A 24,689-nucleotide genomic window follows, 5' to 3' on the forward strand; every position below is an offset into this window, starting at 1 on the left:
ACCTACATTTCAGTTCAAGTCATGCGAGTGAAAACTAGTTCTGTCAGCTCAGATGCTCTAAGATATCCCATAGAGACTATAGAGCTTGATATAAATAAAAACCTTTTTCCCAAAATGATCTAGGTCTGGAAAACTGGGATTTCTTGCAGGTTGGAAATGCTTACCAAAGCAAGCTTTGGAAGTATGTTGTAGGACAGCTAGCTACTTTCCCTATTTTGTTCCTAATCGGTGCTGTTCCTCCTTCATTGTCATGATTAATTAATATGTTTTTTGAAGAAAATATTATGCTGCTCATCTGGTTTGCTGGCAGGTACTAAGCACTGTAGCTAAAGTTATCTGGTCTTGAATATATGTAAGGTCCCTTTGGGATATCTAGAATTCGAGGGGAGGAAAAACTTGGAGATACTTTCACAGGTCTGGCTGTTGCAAGGTGCTCAGGTTCTAAGGTGCCAGCGATCTGTTACTATAAACACCTGGCTTTGCAAATTCTCCTCATAAAATACAATAGATCTGAATTAAGAAGTTTAGTGCAGTAGTGAGAATTTTGTCCTCTCTCATCAACGTCTCATCATCAAGACGTATCTCATCAACTGTTGATCTGTGTTTCAAAACTGGAAAGTACTCAATTGGAAGTACTGGCAACTTAAAGCTTTTATATGAAAAATCACCTAAGAACAGCCTAGGAGTTGTACAGATGTTACCACCCTTGTACAGGTGTTTTGCCACAACACTTCAGGCTGATGTTCATTTTGGGAATGACCGTAGTTCTACCTTCATGTTAACTTACAGTTTCTGAAGGTGTGGCAGACTTGAATACTTTATGTGGGACTCTTTTACTGAGATATTGATGATAGCATTTAAACCATACATGCCGTTCCATGGTAATTACTGTTGAGCAAGTGGCAGAGTAGAGTTTATGAACTCTACTCATAAACTCAGAGTTTGCTTTGCTATCTCTTGCTGAAGGAAAAAAAAAAAAAAAGAGACAGCTTTGCAGAAAAATTCCTGTAGGGAACAATTTAGGGCAGCCAAACTGACAGAAAATGCTTTTTTGAAATTGTTTTGAGTAAAGTCAAGCTCTAGGAAGAGGATCAGTTTGGATTATGTCCAATACATAAATACTCGCTTTAGAACAGGGTTGGGACCAACCCCTACACGCCTTCACTCATGCTACTCTTAAATGAATAGAAAGCAAAATAAAAATTATTTTGGCTGAAGTGGAGAGTCATTACCAGAAGATTCAGGTTTCTGTTCAATGCTGTGTAGGACCCCTGTAAATGCTCTAAATAGGCAAACAAGTTTTGATATCGGACTATTTTCTGGCAAGTTGTTTTTCCTTTTTCATGCAAACATAATATTAGTTATAGTAATTGCCAATTACAGCTATACCCGTTAGGTTGCACACAGTTTACTAGTGGTGTTTTTCCACTTTTCAGACTGCATTTAACATCAAGCCTTTATCCTAATTTCTAGTGTTAATTTTTTTTTCCCACAGAACATTCAGGAAGGAGTTTGCATTAATAAAATACTATACTACATCATTATTAGTTTTATTTGCTAAGTTAGAAGGTAATTTTTATGAGGTGTTTAGACTACTTTTCACTACTAACCTGCAAAAAGAATATCCTATAAAGTCATGAAAAGTAATGAGGCTATTAATTTCTACTTTTGCAGTCTTCTAGTTTAGTAAACACAAACAGGTTTGTGCTTTTGAATAAATACATACCAGTTATTGAACTGTTGTTAGTTTGATATATCATTAAAAAGTAGCCATACCGTTTTTAACATTTAATTTTGTTTGTATTGTCTGTAATCTGTGTTCATTTCCTGTACCTAATATATGTAATTTCAGACCAAAATGTAGAAATACATGGGAAATAGTGTGAGAACATTTGAAATATGATTCCTTCAAGGAGTAATTCAATAATTTAAAGCGAAAATGAAAAAGAGATAGTTGGCTATTTGGTAATGTGGTAATAAACATAAAGAGGAAAAAGGCAGTTTTTAAAATAAAGCCGGTATTTTGTGAACTACATACTAATTTGTGTTTGTGCTCAAGAAAGATTAACCTAGTATAGTGTTTTGAAAGTTCACGTCATGTGCAATTTCTCTTGGTATGTATAAACTAAGCATTTTAGAAATTTAAATTACTATTTTTGAGTCTTTGATGTCAAATCAACATTTTTCTTAAAAATTATACAGTATGAGATATTGACAGAGTAGAAAGCTAGTGTCAGAGATTATGAACAAGGCTCTAGTATGGTAATGACTTAGCATTAGAAAAAAAATTACTTTTCAAACATCTAGTAAAGTTGCTTGAAGATGGTGTTTTTTTCAGCTTAGAAATGCTAACATGAATTTAAAAAGTTACTTTAAAATCCAGTTTATATAGAGATTACTTGGCAGGCATGTGAATTAGATAAAAGACAGAAAGAAAAGCCAGTGTACCTTTCTTCTCTAATAGGCTGTCTGTACACAGCTGATGTATTGTTTTAGTGATTTTTATTAAAGCAGTTAATAAAAAAATAATCTGTGAAAACTAAAGTGTCTTGGGTAACACAATTTTTGGCAACATAGCAGCGTGTGAGAGCTTGATTGATAGTTGGCACAGTGGCAGGATATAAGGGGTCACAATAAATAGAAACAGAGTGAAGAAAAGTTAGAAGGGGAATCCTTTCGGGATCAAAACCAGCATCAGGACAAGGGTGTGTTGAATCAAAATAGGTGATGGAAAACAGCTTGTTGAGGGTAGATAGTCAGTGAGGTTGTGGAGAAAGGGCAAAACAGGCATATGAAGAGCCCAGTATTTGATGCTGTTAAGTTAGAAGTAGTGTTTTGAAGACAGGGAACGTATTTGTGGAGCTGAGTTGAGCATATATAACCACATGTGCTTACTTTGAAGATAAAAACTCAATGTGTGGCAGGAGCGAGAGCTAACAAGGTCCCATGATGTGTAAACAGAGGGATTAGGTGTAAATCAAGAGAGAGAATGTTACTCTGCTGTAAAGCTCTGGTAAGACTGCAAGTTGAATATTGTGTCCTATTCTGGACTTGGAGACTTAAAAAAAACCCAAAGAGGCTATTTTGGTCCCTGGAAGATAGGAAGAGGGCAAAAAGCTTATTCAAGGATTAGAATGTTTGTTTTACGAGAGAGGATTCGAACAACTCTGCATGCTTAGGCTTACAAGACATTAAGTGCAAGAAGAGTTGATTACGGTCAGTAAATGCTTACCGGGACCCTGCTGACACCTGGGAGGGAGGCGTGTGCAAAATGCAGCATCGCCGTGGAGTGAGCAACTCTGATGGCCTTGTGTCTATTGTAAATTTATGATGTGCATTAAAAAGGAGTTTCTCTCAGCAAGGATTCATTCTCAGCAAGGATTCACCTTATTAATACTAACGGAAGCGACTGCAGCAGTCAGTGCTGACATTTAAAGGCAACAAAAATCATATTATTGTTGATTGCAGTAAGCTTTCAGCTAGGCCTCTAGTTGAGAAATTTGGCTAAATAAAGACCAATAATGAAACTATGATTGACTTTATTCATTGTGAAGGGGCCACATTTTCATCTGAAATGTATTACAGGATATGACCTCTTCAAAGCACATTTCTGTATTAAAAATGTGCTGGTAACGTATTGGGCTGGCATAAAGATAACAAGATTTCGCCTTGTCTGCTGTGATTCTAAATATTCTTTTCCAATTGGCTGTCATCAGGGATGCTGTTTAATATCGGCAAACTGTAAGGATAAAATCTGACTAACAAAAAGATCCTCTCGTAGAGAAGGTGGATGCCTGACACATTGGAAAGAAAGAGCAGAGAAATACTGTAGTAATCTATGGCAAATAGATGCCCAATAATGATAAAAGGATTAAAAGACCTGACTGGGCATCTGTCTGGTTCATTGTATAGGAAGTGCGTAGGTGCTTATTTATGCTCATGCACAGGCAATGTATAACACAGCTTTTGGCAGCTGCTGTTCTCCTAAATAGCCTAAAGCAGTTAGGAGAAGTGCATAGCTGCTATCAGTGAATAGTCATCGGAAACTGTGTTCTGACAGCAAAACTTTTGCTTTAACAGTACCTCTGATTTCACGTCTTAGTGTGTCAGTTCAGTATTGTGTCTCTGCTACTTATTATTTATTTAAGCTACAGCACAATAAAAGTAGAATTTAGCAGAGCTTTTTTTTTTCTTTTCTGAAGCATGGAGATGATTTTAGGAATTGGCAACTTATTTTTTTGTTTTGAAAATCAATGTTGGCTAATGTTCAGAAGCACAATATTCCTGGGATCTATCATGTTTGGGGAAAAAAACAAGGCTGTTAGCCAAATGTTATGTTTTGCTTATCAGCGGAGAGCAAGCACAGACTATAAAATATGCATATAATTATTTTTTTTTTAAAAGATTTTAATTTGTAGAATAGGTGAAATTTGTTCTAAATTTACTTACAGGAGTATTTGCTTAGATTCTGTCTGTCTGAAGTGATCAATATGGCCTACATCCTTTGTCTGTCAGGAAATTTTTGTATTGGTTTGTAATCAGACTTTTCTTGAGGTGTAGGGCTGTGGGAAGAAGGAGCTTTCCCACTATGGCCCCAGTATAATAAATAGCCAAACACTACATTGTTCTGTTGTCCTGTCCGTAAGATACCAATGCGATGTTTTCCAAAGCTTTACTGAAGAAAAAAGAAATGTCGTCTTGTAGTGAAAAAAAATGAGAGCAAGGTATTGTTGTTGATTTTGACAGGACCTTTGAACTATGTATTCCTGTTCTGTAATTCCAATGGTTTGCAAACTACATTGAAAATATTGTTTTTGATTACTATCTAAAATGATCCTGTTATATTTACTTTAGATGAACTTGCAAATTCATCAGAAACCAGATTGTCCTTGGAAGATCTCTTCAGAAAAGAGTTCATAGTTCATAATCCAGAAGCCAAATGGATTAATGGTAAGTGTATAATTTCTCACGTAATTTGAAACTAGGTAATAATTTTGAATATTGAATGATATCACTATCTAGGCACTGAGGAAGAATCAGTTAAAATTTCAGACCCTCTTGAAATTGGCTAGTGTCCCAGTTTTCCTTGTAGTTCGGCATCATGTCTGTTTCATTAATTTTTGAAGTGGCTTTCTAATTTTAAAGCTCTGTCTAGTACAAACCCACTAAAATTTTCTGTTTATGCTACTGAATCGGTTGGAAGCAGTGATCTAGAATTATTTTGAAGACCTGGGTCTTGTTTATGGAGTCACAAAAAAGATAAATTCAGAAAATTAAATTGTTCTATTAATATCTGAACTTTGGGATTAGAAGTGGTTCTGACTTTTCACATCTGGAATGGATTCTTAAATATTTCAATATACTTGTACAGCTCTTAGTCATTTTCTGATGTCTACAAATTGTATTTAATGTTCTACTTCATTAAATTATTTACAAATGGTATGCAGATTCCCAAAGAATTATGCAGTTTTAATGTGTAAAAGAAAACAAATTTGAACTCTTTTTTTCAACCGATTGAACTCCTTTTCTCTTGATCACTTGAGTTGCTCACATTCTTTCTGTTGGCAAGAAACGTACAAGTAACACAATAGCGACCATCTGTTTTGTGTCATTATAGTCAGATCTTTGTATTACTCCAGGTGTTATAATCAAAGGAATAACAATAGGCTTTGTGCCAAATAGAGTATTGTTAAGGAGTGCTCTGTGGAAAGTAAGAGTTTGAAAGCCTGGCGAGTGTGTATGTGAATTCAGAAGAACTTCGCACAGGAAATAATGATTCAATTATACTGATCAATGTCGGTGTTCAGTAGTAACTAGAACTAGTTTTAATTTGTAGGAAGTTATAAGGTTGAATTGAATTGTTGCTTTATGTTATACTCTGAAGAATGAAATGGGTGTAACAAAGGTAAGTGCATTTTCAAAAAAAGGTGAAGGAGGGAGAAAAGTGTGGTTAAGTCTTTTTTTTCCAGGACCAGCTCTGGTGTTGAGTTATTTGTTGTCCAGTAGTTTAGGGGTAAGAGAGGGGAGGCTCAATTTAGTTTCCTGCCACTCCTTTTCCCCAGCTATTCCAGTGACCGTACAGTTGCTGAAATGCCTTTAGTTTCTTCTTTGGACTGGTTTCTGTCTGCAGTCAGTGCCAAAAACTCTGGTACTGGGTAATGCCAGAACCATACTGTTGACAAGAGGAACAGTTTCTTGTGTTTGGCAGAAAACTTTTTCCCAGTTAAGACTGTTTGGCTAATTAAATCCTGAAGTAGTTTTTGATTCATTTGTTTTTATCTGTTAAGTGCACAAAGCAACTGCCTTTGAAAAATACTGCTCCTTATCAAATGAAGTTACTACAGATCCAATATTGTCAATTAAAGTGGTCGCTAAGAGCGGGCCAGTGCATAATGGAAGAAAATCCTTCTGCTAGTTCTGTAGAATGCTCTTGCTACTCAAAAAGTCCATGAGGTTACTCATCTAAGAACATTAGTAGTCACTAATAACGTGCATAATATGACAATATTATTAATTTCAAAACCCAGGACAATAAAACTAAAGGGTTATGAATTGAGTTATATTAAATATTGTTGATACTATAAAACATGTAGTTTATTGTATTTCTTGACTATGTTCTACAAACACTTGCTTGGGTACATCTTTCTTTTGTGGTGTTCAAGTCCATCTTAAGAAACTCATACAACGGAAGGTAATTTTACTAGTATCATTTGAAAAACAGAAGTTGTAAGCAATCTGGTCTAAAAGCTGTGAGATTGTACAGTTCTGAACTCTTCCATGTATTGAAAATAATACTAGAAATACTATTTAATAAAGACAGACCCTGTGTTTGATTAGCAGTACTGTTGTACTAATATCCAGTCTTTCTGCAGTGGTGTTGTTCTCAGACAATATGAGAACTCCTAAGCTTGCAGTTAGATGTTTTCCTGTGTTTATTTGACAAAGAAGCAACGAAGTCCAGTGGTACAAAAAAAGGGAAAGAATGGGCTTTTTATCTTCTTAGAGTATGTGTGTGTATGGGAATTGAGGAAAAGGCTGGCATAATTAAGGGTTTTACTAATTGTTTAGTGTTTCTGATAAACATAGAAAAATTATGTGTAGACTTTTTTTTTTTTGCATTTTCTTTGAAAATTCCCAGTATGGTCAATGAAATCAATATCTTAGATAATAAACAAAATGAGGAGGAATCTTGCAAAGCAACATTTTGCTTCCTGCTTCTATTTTTATTTTTTAAGACTTAGGGTAAGATTATATTTTCTTTCCTGGCGTGGTAACATTGCAGTGGTGGCATTATATGCATGGAGAGTGAAATATATAACTTAATATTCAGCATTCGTTACTGTGGAGCTGGAGGGGAGCATTTGGCACTTTCTTTGGATATTGGCAGGGTAAGTGCTTCTGGCCTCTGCACAGGAAGATTTTAGCGGAAAATAAGTAGCTACTTACTACCATTTTTTGCTCCTCTTGGGGTAGAATAATTTGTATCCATCTGAAAGTTTGATCATCTTGACCTCCTGTAAGGGATGGGAACAGAGATTGAAAATGTGAACCCTGCTGTAAGCCGTTTCTGCAGGGTCTAGAGCATATTTTGTAGAAAAATGTCTGATTTAAGGATTTGGAGTGCTAGATGAATCACTGTGTTCTTAGGTATGGTCTAGTATTTAGCTACTGACATTTAATGAAACTTTCCATACTGATGTTTGAATTTCTCTGGTACTATCTTCCGAACACAATGTTATTTCTTCCTTGTTTGCCAATTCCTCCACTACAAAAATCATCCTCGGGTACTTGTTTCTAGTCTATTCTTTAATAAGAAAAGCTCTTACATACAGAAGTTTTTACAGTCTGTTTCCTTTTCTGCTTGAAACTGACTCCACAATTTTATGTGCTTGCCACCAAAGTTAATAATTATGCAAATGTTTAAAGCTGCAGAAGGAAATGTTGTTCTTTATGTGAGATAATCAGCTCTTGCCAAAGAAAATAAAAGAAAAATTTAGAGCTGGTTTTAAAAGTGACAAAATATATTCACACTTAATGTAATTTGAAGATGTACCTGTGCAGGTACCTTTCAGATTTCTTTCTCCCTTCCTTTTTTTCTTCTTTTTTTGGTTTTACTTCAAAGGCAAATTTTTTTAAGCCTGACTTGGATTTTTGGGTTTTTTTTTTTTGTAATAATTTACAAAGGAAAGAGAAAGAAAATATGGATAATGACTAGTATTTTTCTTTAAAATAATAACTCAGTAGTTTACTAAGCTTTTTCAATTACAAGTCTGATCACTTCGACTGTATTTAAAATGACATGGTGGAGAGCATATACGCAACCATCAGTCAGTTCAATCCGTGTTACCTGAAAGAGCATTTGATTTCAGAAAGCCTTCCCGTTGCTTGGCATAGTTTCGAAGATGTTAAATGAGAGTACATCTTCCCTTAGCATTATCGATCTTCAGGTTTTCTAATAGGAAGTGAGAATTTAAAATGCTGCCAGTGAATTATAAAAGTACTTAAATCTGACAGCACATTGCTACTGATAAGGGCTTTGCATTAGATGGCAAAACAGCTTGGTTTACTTAAGTCTAAGTACAAAACTGCAATGTAGTTTAAAATATCCAGAGTAATTAAATTTAAGAAAGCACTACAGTTAAACTTCCCCTATGCTTTCCGTTGCCAAAAAACTTGTTAAGAGACTTAATGTTATCTATCATGTTGCTTCTGTCTTGGATTCTAACCATTTTGCAACAGGGACCAATCTCTGTTTCAGGTTGGGCATAGCATCTCATTTCATGACCACGGTTTGCTTTAGGAACATGTCTGCTGGGTGCTGGCACAATACATTTAAGGGAAGGTCATGATACGTGGTGTATTAGGGCATAGTTCTAAAATAGCTGTATCAGTGACAGCAACAACTGTATCATCGCTCTATTAATTGTCCACAAACCAGTGTATGAATCATTGCTTACCTACCAATATCAGCAATCTGCAGCTGGATCTTTGAACCATGCTGAAGCATTATTTTAGGATATTTTCTTCATTTTCATTAACTTAGAATATGTTTGCTGGCCTGTGAGAAATACTGGGGGCTCAAAAGGTTTACAGTCTAATCACTAGATCTTGTTGTACTTGAATCTCTTATTATCAGGGACTCTGGCTGTTAATAACAGTAAAATTCAGAATCTTTGCCTTTATTCCTTCTGTGAATATGGGAGTTGCTTGTGTTTTTGCTGTTCAGATAATCTTTGTGAGCCTTTCCTATATGTGATAGAGTGCATTGACACCTTGCTTGTATTCCGTCAAATGGGTATATAGTCAGCAGAGTCATGATATTTTTCATATATCTGAATGAAAAGTGTTGGAGAAGTACCTGAAGTCTGAATGATGGCCAGCAGCAGGCTGTGCCCTGGAATCCTGTCTTGTGCTAAAGCTCAGAAAACCACCTGAGTATGTGCTTTACAGAACGGGGAGGGATGTAGGCATCTGCTTAAGGTAAAACTTCTGTAAAGTGCTTTGCTGAAATTGTGATGTGATAAAATAAATATTTCTATCTTTCTGCCTTGCTTGCCGCTGGAGCAGCTGTCTGTTTCTGTATTCAGTAACTCTTGCAACAGCATGTCAGAGTGTAGGGTAACATATATGGGCTGGGCAGCATCACCTCTCTGCAGGCAAACACAGTCCTGCTGATGCAAGTGCGTACGGTTTGGTGTAGTGAGGGAGAGAACTGGGGAGGTGGCACGTGCCAGTGCAGAGGAAAGAGTTTTCAGTGGCACTTTGAGGAGGGGAGTGATCTTCGAGAGGGCAGGAGATGCTAGCAGAGATTCCTCCCTTCTGTAGGACCCCACAATTTATTCAAAAAAACCTCGTCTCACAAGCAGCAGCACTCTCTATCTCTGTGAGGAAGAGAGAAAATAAGCAAGTCATGGAGAGTCAGAAGCAGTAGGGGAAGGAACACTTTGACCTTCTTATCCAAGGGACGAGGTGGCAACTTGTGTTTCAAGGAGGGTTTCCTGCCTCATGCAGAAGCTGCATTTTCTCCACGTATCGGCCTTCTCCCTGCCTTTACCCTCGTGAACTCCTGTGCCTTATCAGACAGGAGCTGCTAATCCACACGCTGTGCCTCGAGCAGGTGGCTGCTGGGGCAGGCTGCGCCCCTGGCAAACTGGTGGCTGCTGCTGGAGATGGATTGCCCTGTCCAGTCCCCTGCGAAGGAATGGCGCCTCCCTGCTAAAGCACGTGTGCGGAGGGGAGGCAGATCCATGGAGGGAGTTGGTGCTCACATCCTCTGCTGCAGAAGATTCAGAAAACCCTGAAATAGTTGGCAGTGGGTTTGTCCCTTGGTGTTAGCCTGGCAAAAACGGTTCTTATCCTTGGCTATTCAAGGTAAGTATAAATACACCATTTTGATGAGAGATTTCTGGAGAAAACATACATTTGTACATCTTTTGTCGTAAACCCCTGTTTTTGGACTGAGGTTTATCACTTTGTCCAGCATAAAATCCCAGCAGGTTGTGCCAGCAATCTCACCAGGTATAAGATGTTTGGATTTAATTTCCAAAGCAAATAATTTTTCATGCATGTTTGTTTTTAAGGCAGAAACTCTTCAACACTTGTTTTTTTTCCCTTTTACAGTTTTAATGTGTTTCTTTGGAGATGTTAATAATAAACCACTCCATCCCAAGTCACAAATATTTTCACTCTGCCTTGAAAACAGCATCAAGGCAATAGATGTCTGGTTTTGTTTTAACTCAAGCTCTTGTATTTACTTGTTTTATTTTTGTTTTTATATTGTTTCCAGATTTCCTGTATTACCTTCAGCAGGGGCATGGCTTTCATTTTCTGAGTAATATTTACTAGTTCTGAGGTGGGCATTTTTATGAAGCTTCACACATCAATTTTATCATTATGGAGAAAAAAAGAATGGGTGATGCCTACCCTTTCGAAACGTCAGTGAAACCAAGGGACAGGTTTATGGAAGAAATCCCTCTCCCCGCCCTTCACATTTTATTTTGAAAACATTCATTGTGTTTAGTAGAGTCTCTCTAAAAAGGAAAAAAAAAAGGAAATCTTAAACCACTTTTGCTTTACAGTTGAATGGTCGCTTCACTGCAATATTTTGTAGATACTGTATTAAAGTTAGCATGGAAAGGTATTACCTGTTTGAAGAAGTATTATTGCTTGGCATCACGTATTTGGTCTCCTTAAAGAGCAAATGAGACCGTGGCTTCCCATAGATTTATTTGTGGTTGTCCCTAGCACCTTTCCTCTTGGTGTACACTGCCTTTATCACCTGGGGAGTGAAATGTGTAGTCAGTGACCTTTGCTTGAGCTCATGCTTTTCTTGAGTCTCTTTTGGCTCTTGTCTATCTTGAAAAATTAAATAAAAAGTGAATCTGAGAAACCTGGCATGAAGATGGTTGAAATTGCTTTAAAAATTGTAGATGATAAAAATGGAAGTGGCTTGGAAAGCACAGCACACAGTGATTCCAAAGTACCACCTGTGCCAATTTTGTGCAGGAAACTATGGTTTAAAACATTTGGCACTTTTTAAAGGAAGCTTTTCATGTGCACAGGAGGCAAACATGAACTTTATTTATCACAGCTGAGCATGTTGTGATGTTTGCCCATGGATGTGGGTCAAGTGCAAGAAATCAGTCCATCACTGACCAACAAAAGAAGACAGATTCTGCTCCAGAATATTGTTGCTGAGTTGGAATCAATAAACAGACAAATATCTCTATTAGAATTACCTATCAATATATATTGGTATTACTCTTGTAATTTATGATGGATATTATTAAGAGTGAAGTCTTGTATTATTTTTTCCCCTCCCTTAAATGAGATGAGAGTCTGAAGTGGCCGGGTTGGAACGTAGCCGTTGTGTACAAGTGCATTTTCGGTGTAGCAGGAGCTGTGTTTGGCATTCAGATATTTAGGCTGTGACCTGATGCTCTGTCAGGGACTTCAGCAGAAGTGAAGAGAAGTACGTACAGTGGTGCTCTTGCCAGCTCTGCATATAGCTTTCATTATTTATCTGAATCTATCTGTGCAGAGCCTGAAGCTGGAAGCCAGGCCAGGGAGCTGTTTTGTTTCCTGTGGTTCAGTGTGAAGGGTTTATTTCTGAAAGGCAGCAGAGGGTGGTTGCACTTTGATTCCCCATGCAGGGAAAAGCAGCACATAAAATAAAAAAAATTAAAAAAATCCTAGATAGGGCTCCAATCTTTGGAGGCTTTTAGCTAAAAATCTTCTTTCATAAAACTGTAGTGGTGGTGTGAATTACACACCCAATTTTTGCCAAGTTTGAAGACTTAGTATTGGAAAATCCCCAGAAAATTTGAAAACATACATAGAGTGTCTCCAGGCTAGCTAAAGTTTCTCTCAGAAACTGCTAAAAAGGGGTATAAAAGTTTTGATCGATACCGTTCCACTGATTTATTGAAATACCTTGTTAAACAAAAGAGTTTAAACAATGTTGTGAAATGGATTGAATGATTCAATTCTCTCATTAGGGAATTGAATGGAAGAGTTTAACACTGTATTTGCGCTGATGCTGAAAACTTCCCTACGAGTCAGCAGTAGATGGATAATTGGTCATTCAGGCTAGGGCTGTGGAGGTACCACACCTGGTACCAGGCACAACGTTCCTTGTTGTGTTCCTTGATGCAGGAATTGTGGCTTCTCAAACAATGGCCAATCTTGGTTTAGGAAGAATTTTGATTTTCTCTTTTTTTTTTTTTTTTGGGGGGGGGGGGTTGTGTGGGGGTTTTTTTTAAGTTTAGATACAGTAGTTCTTTGGTTTGGTTTTCTCTGAGTTTCTGGTCTTACAAAATGAATTTATTCTTAAATATTGCATGTGAAGAATGCATGTAAAGCAGAAGATAAATAATGTAAGGTGCATAAAGGAACAAAACTGTTAATGTGAACAGGTAATAGAAGCTGAAACAAATTATTTTATGAAGTATTGTAGGTAGGATTGCAAATAAGAAAGCATGAACTGATTTGGGTTGCAACTGTGTATGAGTGTAACACGTGCACTTAATGATGCGGAAAATCCTATACTTTTTTCTGCACGAAAGTGGCATCTCCTCTCATTTCTGTAGGGATTTATCAGAAAACAGGTGGTCTTTTTCATTAATAATCATTATCACAAAGCAAATATTCATTTTCTTCCGTGAAGCAGTGATGCTTTTGTGCTTCAGATTGAGACTTGTCCTTGTGAGTGGAACCCACCTGTTTCGATGTTGTGGCTCTGCAGCTGTGGGACACTCACCAGGGTGGCAGCAGAGCTTTCCTCTGTGGGCAGGAGGCCAGAGGATTACTGTTCCTTTCATCCTCTGCTTCTCCACCCTGAGGATGAGCCGTTGTGTAGCCTATTGCTCAGAAAGGCGTTTTGTGCTACTCATTAAAATTCTTTATTTCACTGGTCGTAACACAAGAGAGTTTTTTCCTCAGTTATTTTCTCCTCTGGACTGTATGCAGTCTAGTCTTTAAATAATTTTACTTTGTGGCTATTTTAATGGATCTTCCCTGCCCAACCACACTATTAGGATCTGCTGCATGCACCACTTTCTGCTCTTGTATTATTGATGTCTCTAAGGTGCCACATGACTTGCTTGCTTAGTAGTAGATCTTGGGTAATTTCTGCTCAGATCAACTATGTTAAGCCCCATTGCTACGTCGATACTGGTGCCAGTGTTAATGATCGTTAACAAGCATTAAATAGTGCTATGTATTCAGGGCCATTAACTTGTGTCAACATCGTATTTTGTAAATGGCTTCTTAGCACACCTCTCTAGAAATCTCCCTTCCTTCACCAATATTCTTTGTATGCTAATACAAAATTGTATTAGTTGTGACCTCTGCACTGTCTTGTAGCTCTCTTCTTCACTTGAGCATTACCATTATTGATTGCAAAAGTTTTTTCCTGGGCGTTTGTTTTCCGATTGTTAGTTTTTGGTTTTGTTTTTTTCACTAGGCCTGTTATACTTCCTCCACAGAGTACCTGAAATTTATTTTCCTGAAGAGTCTTCACTTCTTGTAACAACTTACTTCTAGTTGTATTCATTAAGATGTAGACTGATTCTGTGCTCGTTGAAATCTATGGGGATGGGATAAAATCCACAGATTGGGACATAAGTTAGGAAAAATGAAATCAAGCATTCCAACTAGTGGAAGATCAAACTACCTTTTGCCACCTTTAGCTAAAAATACAGCTAATCATCACAGTCCTTCTTAAAATTTATGTCTCTATTCATTTTTTACTTATTCCACAACCCAAAGCATTAAGAATTTAACAAAGAGATCAATATACTTACTTACGCTCTACCTATATAAATATTTTGTATCTGTTGTATAACATATTGTATTTTGAAAGAGATTAGCAGAATAGTTCACATTTTCCAAGCAATATTTATAGATAGCAACCTAATGTTGAAGGGTTAAGTACAGTAATTCTGTCTGTGAAGCCCTAGGAAAGTGGACCAGACGCTTAATAAATCTTAGTTCTCCCTGTTTGTTGAAGCAAAAGTCTCCTGAGTGTAGTGCACATATTAAGGTTACTATTCCAGTTACCATAGCAATGTCCATGAAAGAGGGAGACCTTTTCTCAGTAATACATTTTTGACTAAGAAAGCAGTCCTTAATATGAACGCGTATAAACTGGATGTGCTACATCGTTACTCTTAGGATGCTACCCTCTAGGACAAATATTTTTACTACATGAGCAAACCTGAACAGTGTATTGAGACTTTTGGAATGATAACAGACGGTGGGTGCTATACAACAGGTTTGTGAGTTCCCTCCAGAATGCCACACTTTCTTCTGTCATACATAAAGACTTCAGAGATGTATATACGCATCAGCAGGTTTATATACATGTGAAGTGTATTCTTTTCGTCCTGTGCCTCCTTGTTGCGTTTTCCCCACTTACCATCACTGCTCCTGTGCAGAAATGTACCTGTTGCCCAGCTGGAGCTGGGCAGTCCTTTCCTTATGGTTTGGATTTGTAGTGACCTGTTAACTTTTCCTTTGGAAACTGCTGTTCCTGCATGCAGCTGGTTTTACGGTCCTTCTTACAAGCTCATTTAAGTCGGTTCTAATTTGCTCATCAGCAATTCAGTTCTCTTCAAAGGAGTGCTGCATGGGAGGGGGATATACCTTCAGTCGTAGCTGCACGCAGCAGCGCTGTTGGCCGATTCTGCCTTATTCCCATTTACTGAAAACATCCTTTTCGTTTTCCTTGGTTTTCTTACTTATTTGTCTTAATAGACAATCCCTTAACAAGTGCTCAGTTGTATTTTGTCACAGATTAGTAAGCTGTACAGTGTTTAAAATAGTTATCTTTAAACCCCAAAATTTTACATTTCTAATCCTTATGTTTTATTGTCTGTTTGTTTTTTCCTTGAATTAAGAGGCAGTAAAAGCAGTGTTTTGTATACCATTCTGTATTGATCCATAGAAATTGCATTTTTAAAGCATATATATATATATATTACTATGGACATATATATCTGTTTATTACAGCTTTAGTACTTTTTTCTTTGCTGTCTTTAGTCGATTGTGTATTCTCTGATTTATTTATTTTTTCCTGTTGAAATGGCAGATTTCAGAGACACTGACTCATATTCGCCATTCTTTCATCTATTTCCCTGGTCTATTTTGCTTTCTGTACTGTGTGTTCTTTTTCTTAAATGTATGAACTGATCCTCTACCTCTGGCGTGGCAAGGCAGTTCAGATGCACGAAAATGGGTGCAAGGCCAAGGTTATTCTTCATATGAAAATGTGGTTGGTACTTGAATAATTTTACTTGTTATCTCTTTCAGTGTGATGCAAAAGGACTTTTGGTTTTAGTGTGTTTGGAAAAGTGAATATATCTATATATTTAGGTCATATATTTAGGATTCTTTCAAGTGTTTATTCAGTGCATTAGTTGTGTTAAATTCTCCCAAGAAGTGTTTGTGTTGCGCAGGAGGAGATGGCAGAAGTGTTACATAGTTTTGATCCAAACTGCATCCCGTTGAACCTGTTCCTTTTAGGTACATCAGGATTAGAGGGGAAAGAGGCTGGAGGGAGAAATCTACAGAGTAAAAGCATAAAACAATTAATAACAAAACCACAGCAGGAAAAAAGGAAAACAGCTTGATAAAGAGAAAGCAGAGGCAGGAACAGACGAGAGAAATGAAGGGACGGTCCAATGGAGAGCACAAAGGCCTGTGTTAGAGCTTCATCAGTGCTGCAGGACACATGAGTTTCCCATTAAGGACATCTCTTTACTCTGTAACTCCGGGCAGCTTCTGGGAGGACACACATAGGTGGTAAGAATTTCCACTTAATCATGGTGTTGCTGATATTTGAGAGACAAGAGCTGGCCCTAGTGATGAGCAGGAGATATGAAGCTGGTGCTAAGGGCGCTCATATGATGTGTCACTCGTGACCAGCCCCAAAACTAGACCAAAGCCATACTATTGACCTAACCCTGCTGACACAGTGCCTGAGGAGCATCTGGTGGGGCGACCTGCGTGCCATTTAGTCTGGCCAAAAAATTGTGCTTTACAGTTGTAACTATGTCTTTATTAGGGGATGTGTGAAGTTCAGGGAGAACAAAAGTACTATAAACTTTAAAATATTCTTTTTTGAAACTCTGATTTAGTTAACTGTTGCAGAAATCAGAGGTGGCCCCCATACTGTCTATACGAGACTGTAGAGTTGAGATGAAGCAGAGGCAACTTAATATTTGGCTGTTTATCCTATCTGACAAAGTTTCTAGGCAATTTATGTGAGATATTTGCCAACTAGTAATCATCATAGAACCATGTATCGCTTTGCCAAATCCGTAAACATAGATTGATTTTGATCCATTAATAAGGCTATACAAACCCATAGCCTCTCTAGTGAGATAATTAAATTCTGAGCACTTTGTTAAAATAGAATTACTAAACATAGGACTGGGAGAGGCAATCAGGTTTTTGACAGAATTTAGATATTGGCTTCCCATCCTGAGAGCAACTCAACTTGAACACAGTTTTTGTTGAGGTTTTCCATATTTTTCTCCTCAGGGAAAAAGCAAGTCTTTAGTTTTGAGAGGGTTTTTTTATCCGTAGTTGAGAATTTACTTGATGAATGAAGACCATCTTATTTGGCGAGTGCTTCGAAGGGAAATGTGGAGTGTGCTTTCTCTACTTTCAGCCTACTTTAGGCATATGACTGACAAAATTTCTGCATGTGGAATACTGATTTTCAAGTTCAGCCAAAGCTACTTGGAAGCCTAAAGTTTGCTGCAGATCTGTGAATTGCGGTTTGAAAGTTAAAATTGAAAGTACTTGAAACTTCAAAAATGTGGCCATGAAAACCCAGGAGTTTAGAGTCCTCATTGGAGGTAATAGAAAATAATCATCAAGCAGGTTTAGTTAATCTATTTTATTGCAGGACAGGCACTATGTGAGAATTAGTTGTAATAGCTTCAAAAGTAATAGTTATTGACCTCATCTTAGAGTATCATCTCTAGGGTAAGAAGGCAGCTTCTTTTCTTTTTCTTCTTAGGCCTGTCAAAATGGGTCTGTTAATTCTGTAATGATGATTCAGATATTTGTGTATTTGTTCCCGAGATCTTGACTGAGCTCATCCGTAAAGGTCACTAAGCAGCTGTCAGATGATGATAACAACTTTTCAGGTACTACTGACCTCACTTAGATTCAGAGTGACAGTTAGGGTTGGCTGAAGATATTTTTGTCGGAAAACTTTTCTGACCATTTTTTTTGTTTTGTTAGTCTTCACTTGCAAGTCTTGCATGAAGGGGTGCTTCTATAGAAGCTTCATGAAAAAGGTTCGAATAGTTCACTTTGGCTTTCTCACATTTTGGATAATGTGATTTTTTTTGTTTGTTTAAATGTTGAAATCTTCTCTTTAGTATAATCGTTTCATTTTGACATTTCTATTTTATTTTAATGTATTTTATATCACTTGTGCACACTATTAATGCAAAAATGCTGTGTTTTTTTATTATCAGAGTGAACAGTTCAATGTTAAAAAACAAGTATTTCCATATATTCTATTTGAAATTCTGAGGAATCTTTTCTTAAAAAAAAGTAGTAATATAAGATTTTCAATTTATTCTAATTTGGAATAAAAATACTTGTACTCTACAGTAGTTTGTTTCCTGGTCATCTCTATGGGCAATTTAGAAAAGGAGGCTATAAGCCATATTATCAATTACAGCTCCAAACCACATTATAAATTACCCAAACTATGCTGTCATGTTCTATTCATGGAAATCAATTGCAGAGTTAATACTATAACGTGCAGTATTTCCATTGATTTCTGATTGATTCCAGATATACGGAGATACAGGCTCTTGTTATGAGATGATTCAAAGGTGTAACTGCACATGTAAAGATATGTATGCAAGTTATGAATTTTTATCTTTTTTCCATTTTCATACCCAGTGTTGTACCTTGTCCTCTTAGAGGCAAGGAGTCACTGTTCTACCAACTTAGGCCTTTCTTTTTTTAGCAATTTAAAACGAGCAATTTAAAGTGTTACGTAAATGTTCCTCTCTGTTTTAATAATCTGTTCTCTTTTCTAGCTATTTCTTGAGCTCCTATTGTGGTAAGTTGTTAGTTGAAAACAATTTGGTCTCAAAATTCTATTTTTGAAGACCTTGATTAGCCCATGCATGTTACTGTAATGGAAATTATAACAATAATTCTACTGTATTATTTCAGTAGAAGTTATAAAGTTAAATTATATTTTTACCTACTTAGCTAAAGTATGAGGGCAAAGAGTATATGGAAGAAGAACTGAAAGTGAAGATGCACAAATTTTATACTTCACGTACTGTCATTGTGCCCCCACCCTCCCCATTTGGTATATAGTATATGGAGGCAGAGGCAGACAATGCGTCTTCCAGGACTAAATGCTTTCTGTCTCATTACCATCTTCAGAGTGATCTGCTAATTTTAAGCAAACATTTTTTTAGTCTGGGGTGTATCTATCCTGACTACCACTCACAGCCACTGGTTGCCTCACCACAAGATTAAAATATACTCTGAATTAACAGTAGCTTTTATTCTGTTCCTTGTTATGAAAACGAACAAGTCTGAGTGCTCAGTAAACTGCATTTGTTTGTGTGACTGCTTGTGGGTTTTTTGGGTTTTTTTGATTAGGTAAGGATAAACTCTGAGGAAATAAAATTACATTTGAAATATAGTTTGTTTTTATCTGGGAGTAAGATTTCCAGATGACAGCAAGAAAACAGTATTATGAATAGCCTGACTCCTGGCTGGTTTGAGGGAGTTCCTGAACACCATGTTGAAGACAGTAGCTTTGTTGAAAACCATTAAACTTCCTAATTCCCAACATTGTTAACGTGTTGGATGAAAGTTATTTTAGTTCTTAGCTGAGGGTATTTGTGGAGATTGACTTTGTGTCCATCTTATTCTCTGCTTCTTGTTTTTGTTTAATAAACGTAGAAAGCTTCAGAGCAAAACTTCTCAAACAATTTTATTCAATAACTTGAACCAGGTACGTGAATATATCTGTCGATACTCAGTGAATACCTGTACTTTTAGTAGCTAGTACTGAACTTCAGTACACTAGCATAATGAAATATATTTTAAATTTTTTATGGAGATTCAAAAAAGGATATTACAGTTTAAATGAAGTCAGAATATATGGATATTAATTTTTAATTAGAATTTCAAGAAGGCTTGGGATTTTTTGGTATTTCTAGTAAACGTAATGCCTCTGCTGAATAAAAGTTTATAATGTTTTATTTGTGGAATAAAAAAAATTTTTTGCATGTAACATGAATGGATTTTTTGGGAGTGCTGAGCACCCACAACCCACCATGATGCTCTTTATTTGCAAAATAACATTTGTTCTTTCTTAGGTATAAAAGAGTTTAGGGAGTTCCTTGTTTGGGAGTTGCCGAACTGTGCATTAGTTGATGTTTAGACAAGTGTGAATTGCTCAGGGCTCAGAAGAAGCATTTGGTCGTCTAGCAAGTAGGGAACCTGATACTGAGAAACTATAAAAAGCCACTGATTTTGACAGTGCTACCAAGTGCACAATGCTGAGCATAGGGAAACTCTTGATATGTCAGGCAAAGATGGGTTGTTGCATGCCTTTTCAGGAGGGTTTTTTGTTATGTTTGGTCATGTTCTTTTATTTTAAACAGTGGTAGCTTATGCTGGAGTAAGAACTGGGCTCTGATTTTTTTGGCGCTGGTTAATCTTGATGAACAAATAGCATCATAAAAGAGATAGGTATCTATAAGACTTCTTGTGCTTTCCTTGAGGGTTGATCATGCCCTCCTTCTTCACCACTCCTCAGGAAGGGACAGAGCTTACCACTTTGTCAGAGTATTTACTGAGTAAATGAAAAAAATAAATATGAACTTGTTTTTTATTTCAGAAGTGCCATCACTTCACCGTCTTTATTAAGACATGAGTAACTGCATGCTCATAGAATCATAGAATGTATTGGGTTGGAAGGGACCTTTAAAGGTCACTTAGTCCAACCCCCTGCTGTAAGCAGGGGCATCTTCAATTAAATGAAGTTGCTCAGAGATTCCTCCAACCTGACCTTGAATGTTTCCAGGGATGAGGCATCTACCACCTCTCTGGGCAACCTGTTCCAGTGTTTCACCACCCTCATTGTAAAAAAATTTCTTCCTTCTATCTAGTCTGAATCTTTCCTCTTTTAGTTTAAAGCCATTGCCCCTTGTCCTATCTCAACAGGCCCTACTAAAAAGTCTGTCCCCAAGTAGATAATAGAGATATACCAAAACAGTTTGCTGGTGGACGAGATCGTAACGATTACTTGGGAGAGTATTAAATAAAGGAGCATAGACAGGAATAACCTGATTACATCTTTACCAGAACGGCAGTGAAAAGTTCTTTAAATAATGGGATTTTTATAAGCATTTTACAATGACAACCTTTAATTATAAGGGTAATTATTTTTATTGCATTTTGCGGTGTATTTTTTTGACATAATAGCCAACTGATTTCCTGCATTCAGTCCTTCCAGTGAAGAAAAAATCTTTTATAAGTGCATAATTTGAATTTAAATTAATGCAAACCTTTGTACTCAGCTTGCATAGCATGCGAGTGATAACTTAAGAAAAATACAGCTTTGTGACACACTGATTACTTTCGTAAAGATAGAAGTATATTCTCCCTTTGATGACTGTGTCTGACTTCCATTAGTGCTAATGGGAGTTATGCATTAATGCTTTGAAGAATCTACACTCCAGTTAATTATAACACTTTAAAGAAAATGTGAGATGTTACTGAAGGTAGAGTTTCTTTGGTGTTGAAATTTTTTTTTTTTCTAAATTTCTATCCGGTTTCCTCTCCTTCTGGGAATGCTATTGTGTTGACTGACATATTGTCATGAAATCTTGTAAATACTAGTATCATGTTTAGTTGAAATTACTTTGTGACATATCGATAGTTAAAGTCATCTCACATCTAGTTCTTAGATATCTAGCCTACCTCCTGTCGGTCTTTTTTTCTGTTTACGTTTAGCTGACAGCTGAATAACTGTTCCATTAAGTTATCAATTCCAAGGTTAACCTCAGATCAAGTTTTATCTGACTGAGGTTGAGATAGACAGGTGAGCTGTGTTTCTTGTGCCTTTCCTTAATTTTCCTGTTGTGAGCAGAAACCAATGAGCATCAGAAAACAGCTAAATTGTCCCTGTATTATGTGCTTCAAATCTGATTGCCAACAGGAAACAGCACTTGAGAAAAGGCTGAATGGCTTTGAGGAAAACAAGGATGAGTTCTTCACAGTAGTCACTCATATTGAAGGTGATGCAGATGCAATAGGTTCATCTGGAAACCAAAAGCAGTTAAGCAATTTACTCTCTAAACAGAAAGGTAAATGTAGAAGATCAGCACAAAGTGAAAGAAGATGAATCAGTTTGACCAAAGAGACGTAATTCTTTTTCCCAACAGTAGCTTATTAGTATTAGTCTCTGTCGACTCTTAGAGCTGCCCAGGCACCTGACATCCTCTATAAGACTGAAATCTCCCTGTGAGCCACAGAGGTTATTTGGGGGTGGAGGAATAAAAATTGCATTCAAACTCTGATTAATGTATCTCAGACCTGAGCAAGATTGATAAGGATGTAACAGTACTTTTTGTATTTATTATTGTTCACCCACAATGTAAAATTTGCAGCTCAACTTTACCACAAGCTGGAGTTGAGTCATCAGAAGTCTTTTTTGCTCTTGGCCTGAGGGACTGTGTTGGTGTCAAATGCATCACCTACAGTATCTGGTGATAGATAGAGGGAGCAGGTTTATGGCATCTGCAAAGCAGAAGACTAACTGTTGAGTCCAGAATATAGAAATAGACAGAGGATGTACAAAGAAATGCAGACAAGAAAGCAGACTTCTGCTAGGTTTGGAGAAAGAGAGAAAAGGCTTTGGATATGGATAAATCATAGCAACTTCACATCAAGCCCAGTAAACTGGGCAACAGAGTGGAAGGGCAAAAAGAAAAAAAAATTCTCCTTGCGCTTTCATTTGATGGAGAATACACATTACTAATTACCTTTTAGTTTGCATATTTGTTTGGATGCAGCTTCCATTTAGCAGAAGAACAGAATTTATGGATCCAGACTACCCAGAAGTTGTCAGAAATCAGCTCATTTGACAGCTAGAAGAGAAGGCAGTCACTGCCTCCACTGACGTGAAAGGAGCAGAAGGAAAGGCTATTATGCACTCCAGAAGCCTCTGATAGCAGCCTCAGTGAAACAGTGCACAGCTGAGGTTAGATGGGACTGATACGTCATGCTTTCCTGAAGTGAAATACGCAGAGCAGGAAAGTTGCCAGTCACACAGGAGAGAGTGACTCTCCTGCGTGGTTTCCTACCTGCTCTTCGTGACCTTTTTGAATATGGCAACTACAGGCAGGTGAATGAGAAGTTACCAAAGATTTGGGATTGAGGATTATGAAATTGCCAGACTGCAAAGTTAGTTTTTACTGCAAGGGCAAAATCCTCAATCTGTTGAAATGCAGGGAGACACCAGAGTAATCTCCATGACTGACCAAACCTCTGGCCAAAACCAGTTCGAAGCACTGAGGTTTTTCTTCATTATGTTATATACCTAGAACCACAATATTTTATATGTCCTACTGTGCCTGTTACTTATTCTTACTTTACATTTAATGCTAAATTTTTATATAGTACCAGAATTTTCTAAAGAGACTATAGGTTAAAATTATGATGCTTCATTACTAAATTAATTCCGCTTCTTTATTCTAACATTAAATGAGAATTACATTTTGATATTAAACGTTTTGTCTTTTCATGACACATTGAACTCCATTTATGGATACTGTTTCTTTTTGTCTCCAGTATCTCATTATCCAGTACACGTATTTTCTACATTTAGAGAGATGTCTTTCTTTTTTTTTTATTTGCTTATTGAGTTTTGTGAGAGAATTGTTTGCTCATATTGGCTCAAGTCAGGCTATTACTTGACTACAGAGTTGATGATGAAAATCCTGACATCCTTCACCACAGCAATGTGAATGTGCTGATATGATAGTTTAGTTTGAAAACATGTAATTATGATAATGGCAAAAGAGCAAGTCTCTATGGGGACTTAAATTTCCTTCCATAATGCAAACAAAAGACACTCTCAAAATGTAAGTTCTGTTGTTTCATCTATTATAATGGGCAATTAATCAAGACACAGTGAGAAAACTATGCTGATAACAGTAAAAGCTGGCACGTACTTTTCTAATTTGTGTTGCAACAAATTGAGAGATGTAATCACAACAGAGGAGGATGTTTAAATAAAATTAGAGCTGTGATATGCAATGACAAAGGGAAGAAACTGAGAGTTAAGGATGACATTTTGTCTTATTTTAAAGCAGCTGTGAAATGGAAAAAGACCATCTCAGTGGCATGAGTTCTGCTGAAACAGATGAGCTGTCAGCCCTAACTACAAATTTCTGGCTTGGCATTTGATTATGATCTATCAATTGCACTAACAGGGTATATAGTTTCTTGCTTTTATTGTGCTTCAACACAACTGGAAAATGGATTAAAATGCTTTTATTTAAAATGGGAACAAGCTGGCAAAGCTTATTTTCTAACCTTCATCAAGTCTGATTTATTAATATACATATAATATATGAATTATTGTCGTATATACCTGTCTTTGCCTACAGATACCGTGTTTGATTTAACTTAAGCCATTTTTGATTTTTGTATCAGAAACCAAGATTGCTACCTATGGTTACGGGTATACTAGGACTGTAACATAAACAGAAATCACTTTTTTCTTCTACAAAATTGACAGTCATGCCTGAGTTTGGAGATAAGCCAGCCTTTTTTCCTGTGCATGTAAACTAAAACTTTCTCTTAAATGAAGAATGAAGCATGAAATAAATCTCTGTTGGGCTCTTCATTGAGTGCCATATGCTACTATAATCCTTAGGCTTTAGAGAGCACTTGGGTGTTAGAGTGCATATTTTCATTAAAAAAAAAAATTATTCTGTGAAACAAAGTTCGTGTGAACTCGTAAGTCATTACCCAGTAGTAGGCTACAGTTCCTCCCTTTGCATCGGTGCAAAAAGAGCTGCTTCCTTTGAGCAGAAGTCTCTTATTTCTGGAACCATGGAAATAATGACCTCAGTGAAGATATGCATCATCTAGGTAGCACGTTTTCCTCCATAGATACT

General features: G+C 36.9%; 1 protein-coding gene across 2 annotated transcripts in view; it reads left to right on the top strand.

Moving 5' to 3' along the window:
- Positions 1-24,689, top strand: part of DPP10 (dipeptidyl peptidase like 10) — a 544,973-nt gene that overhangs the window by 315,128 nt on the left and 205,156 nt on the right. For both annotated transcript variants that reach the window (XM_063341611.1, XM_063341610.1), the window contains exon 3: positions 4,855-4,950. In XM_063341611.1, the coding sequence (XP_063197681.1) occupies positions 4,855-4,950 (96 nt within the window). The remainder of the gene's footprint in view (positions 1-4,854; positions 4,951-24,689) is intronic.

Source organism: Chroicocephalus ridibundus, chromosome 7 (genome assembly GCF_963924245.1).
Source record: "Chroicocephalus ridibundus chromosome 7, bChrRid1.1, whole genome shotgun sequence".
NCBI lineage: Eukaryota > Metazoa > Chordata > Aves > Charadriiformes > Laridae > Chroicocephalus > Chroicocephalus ridibundus.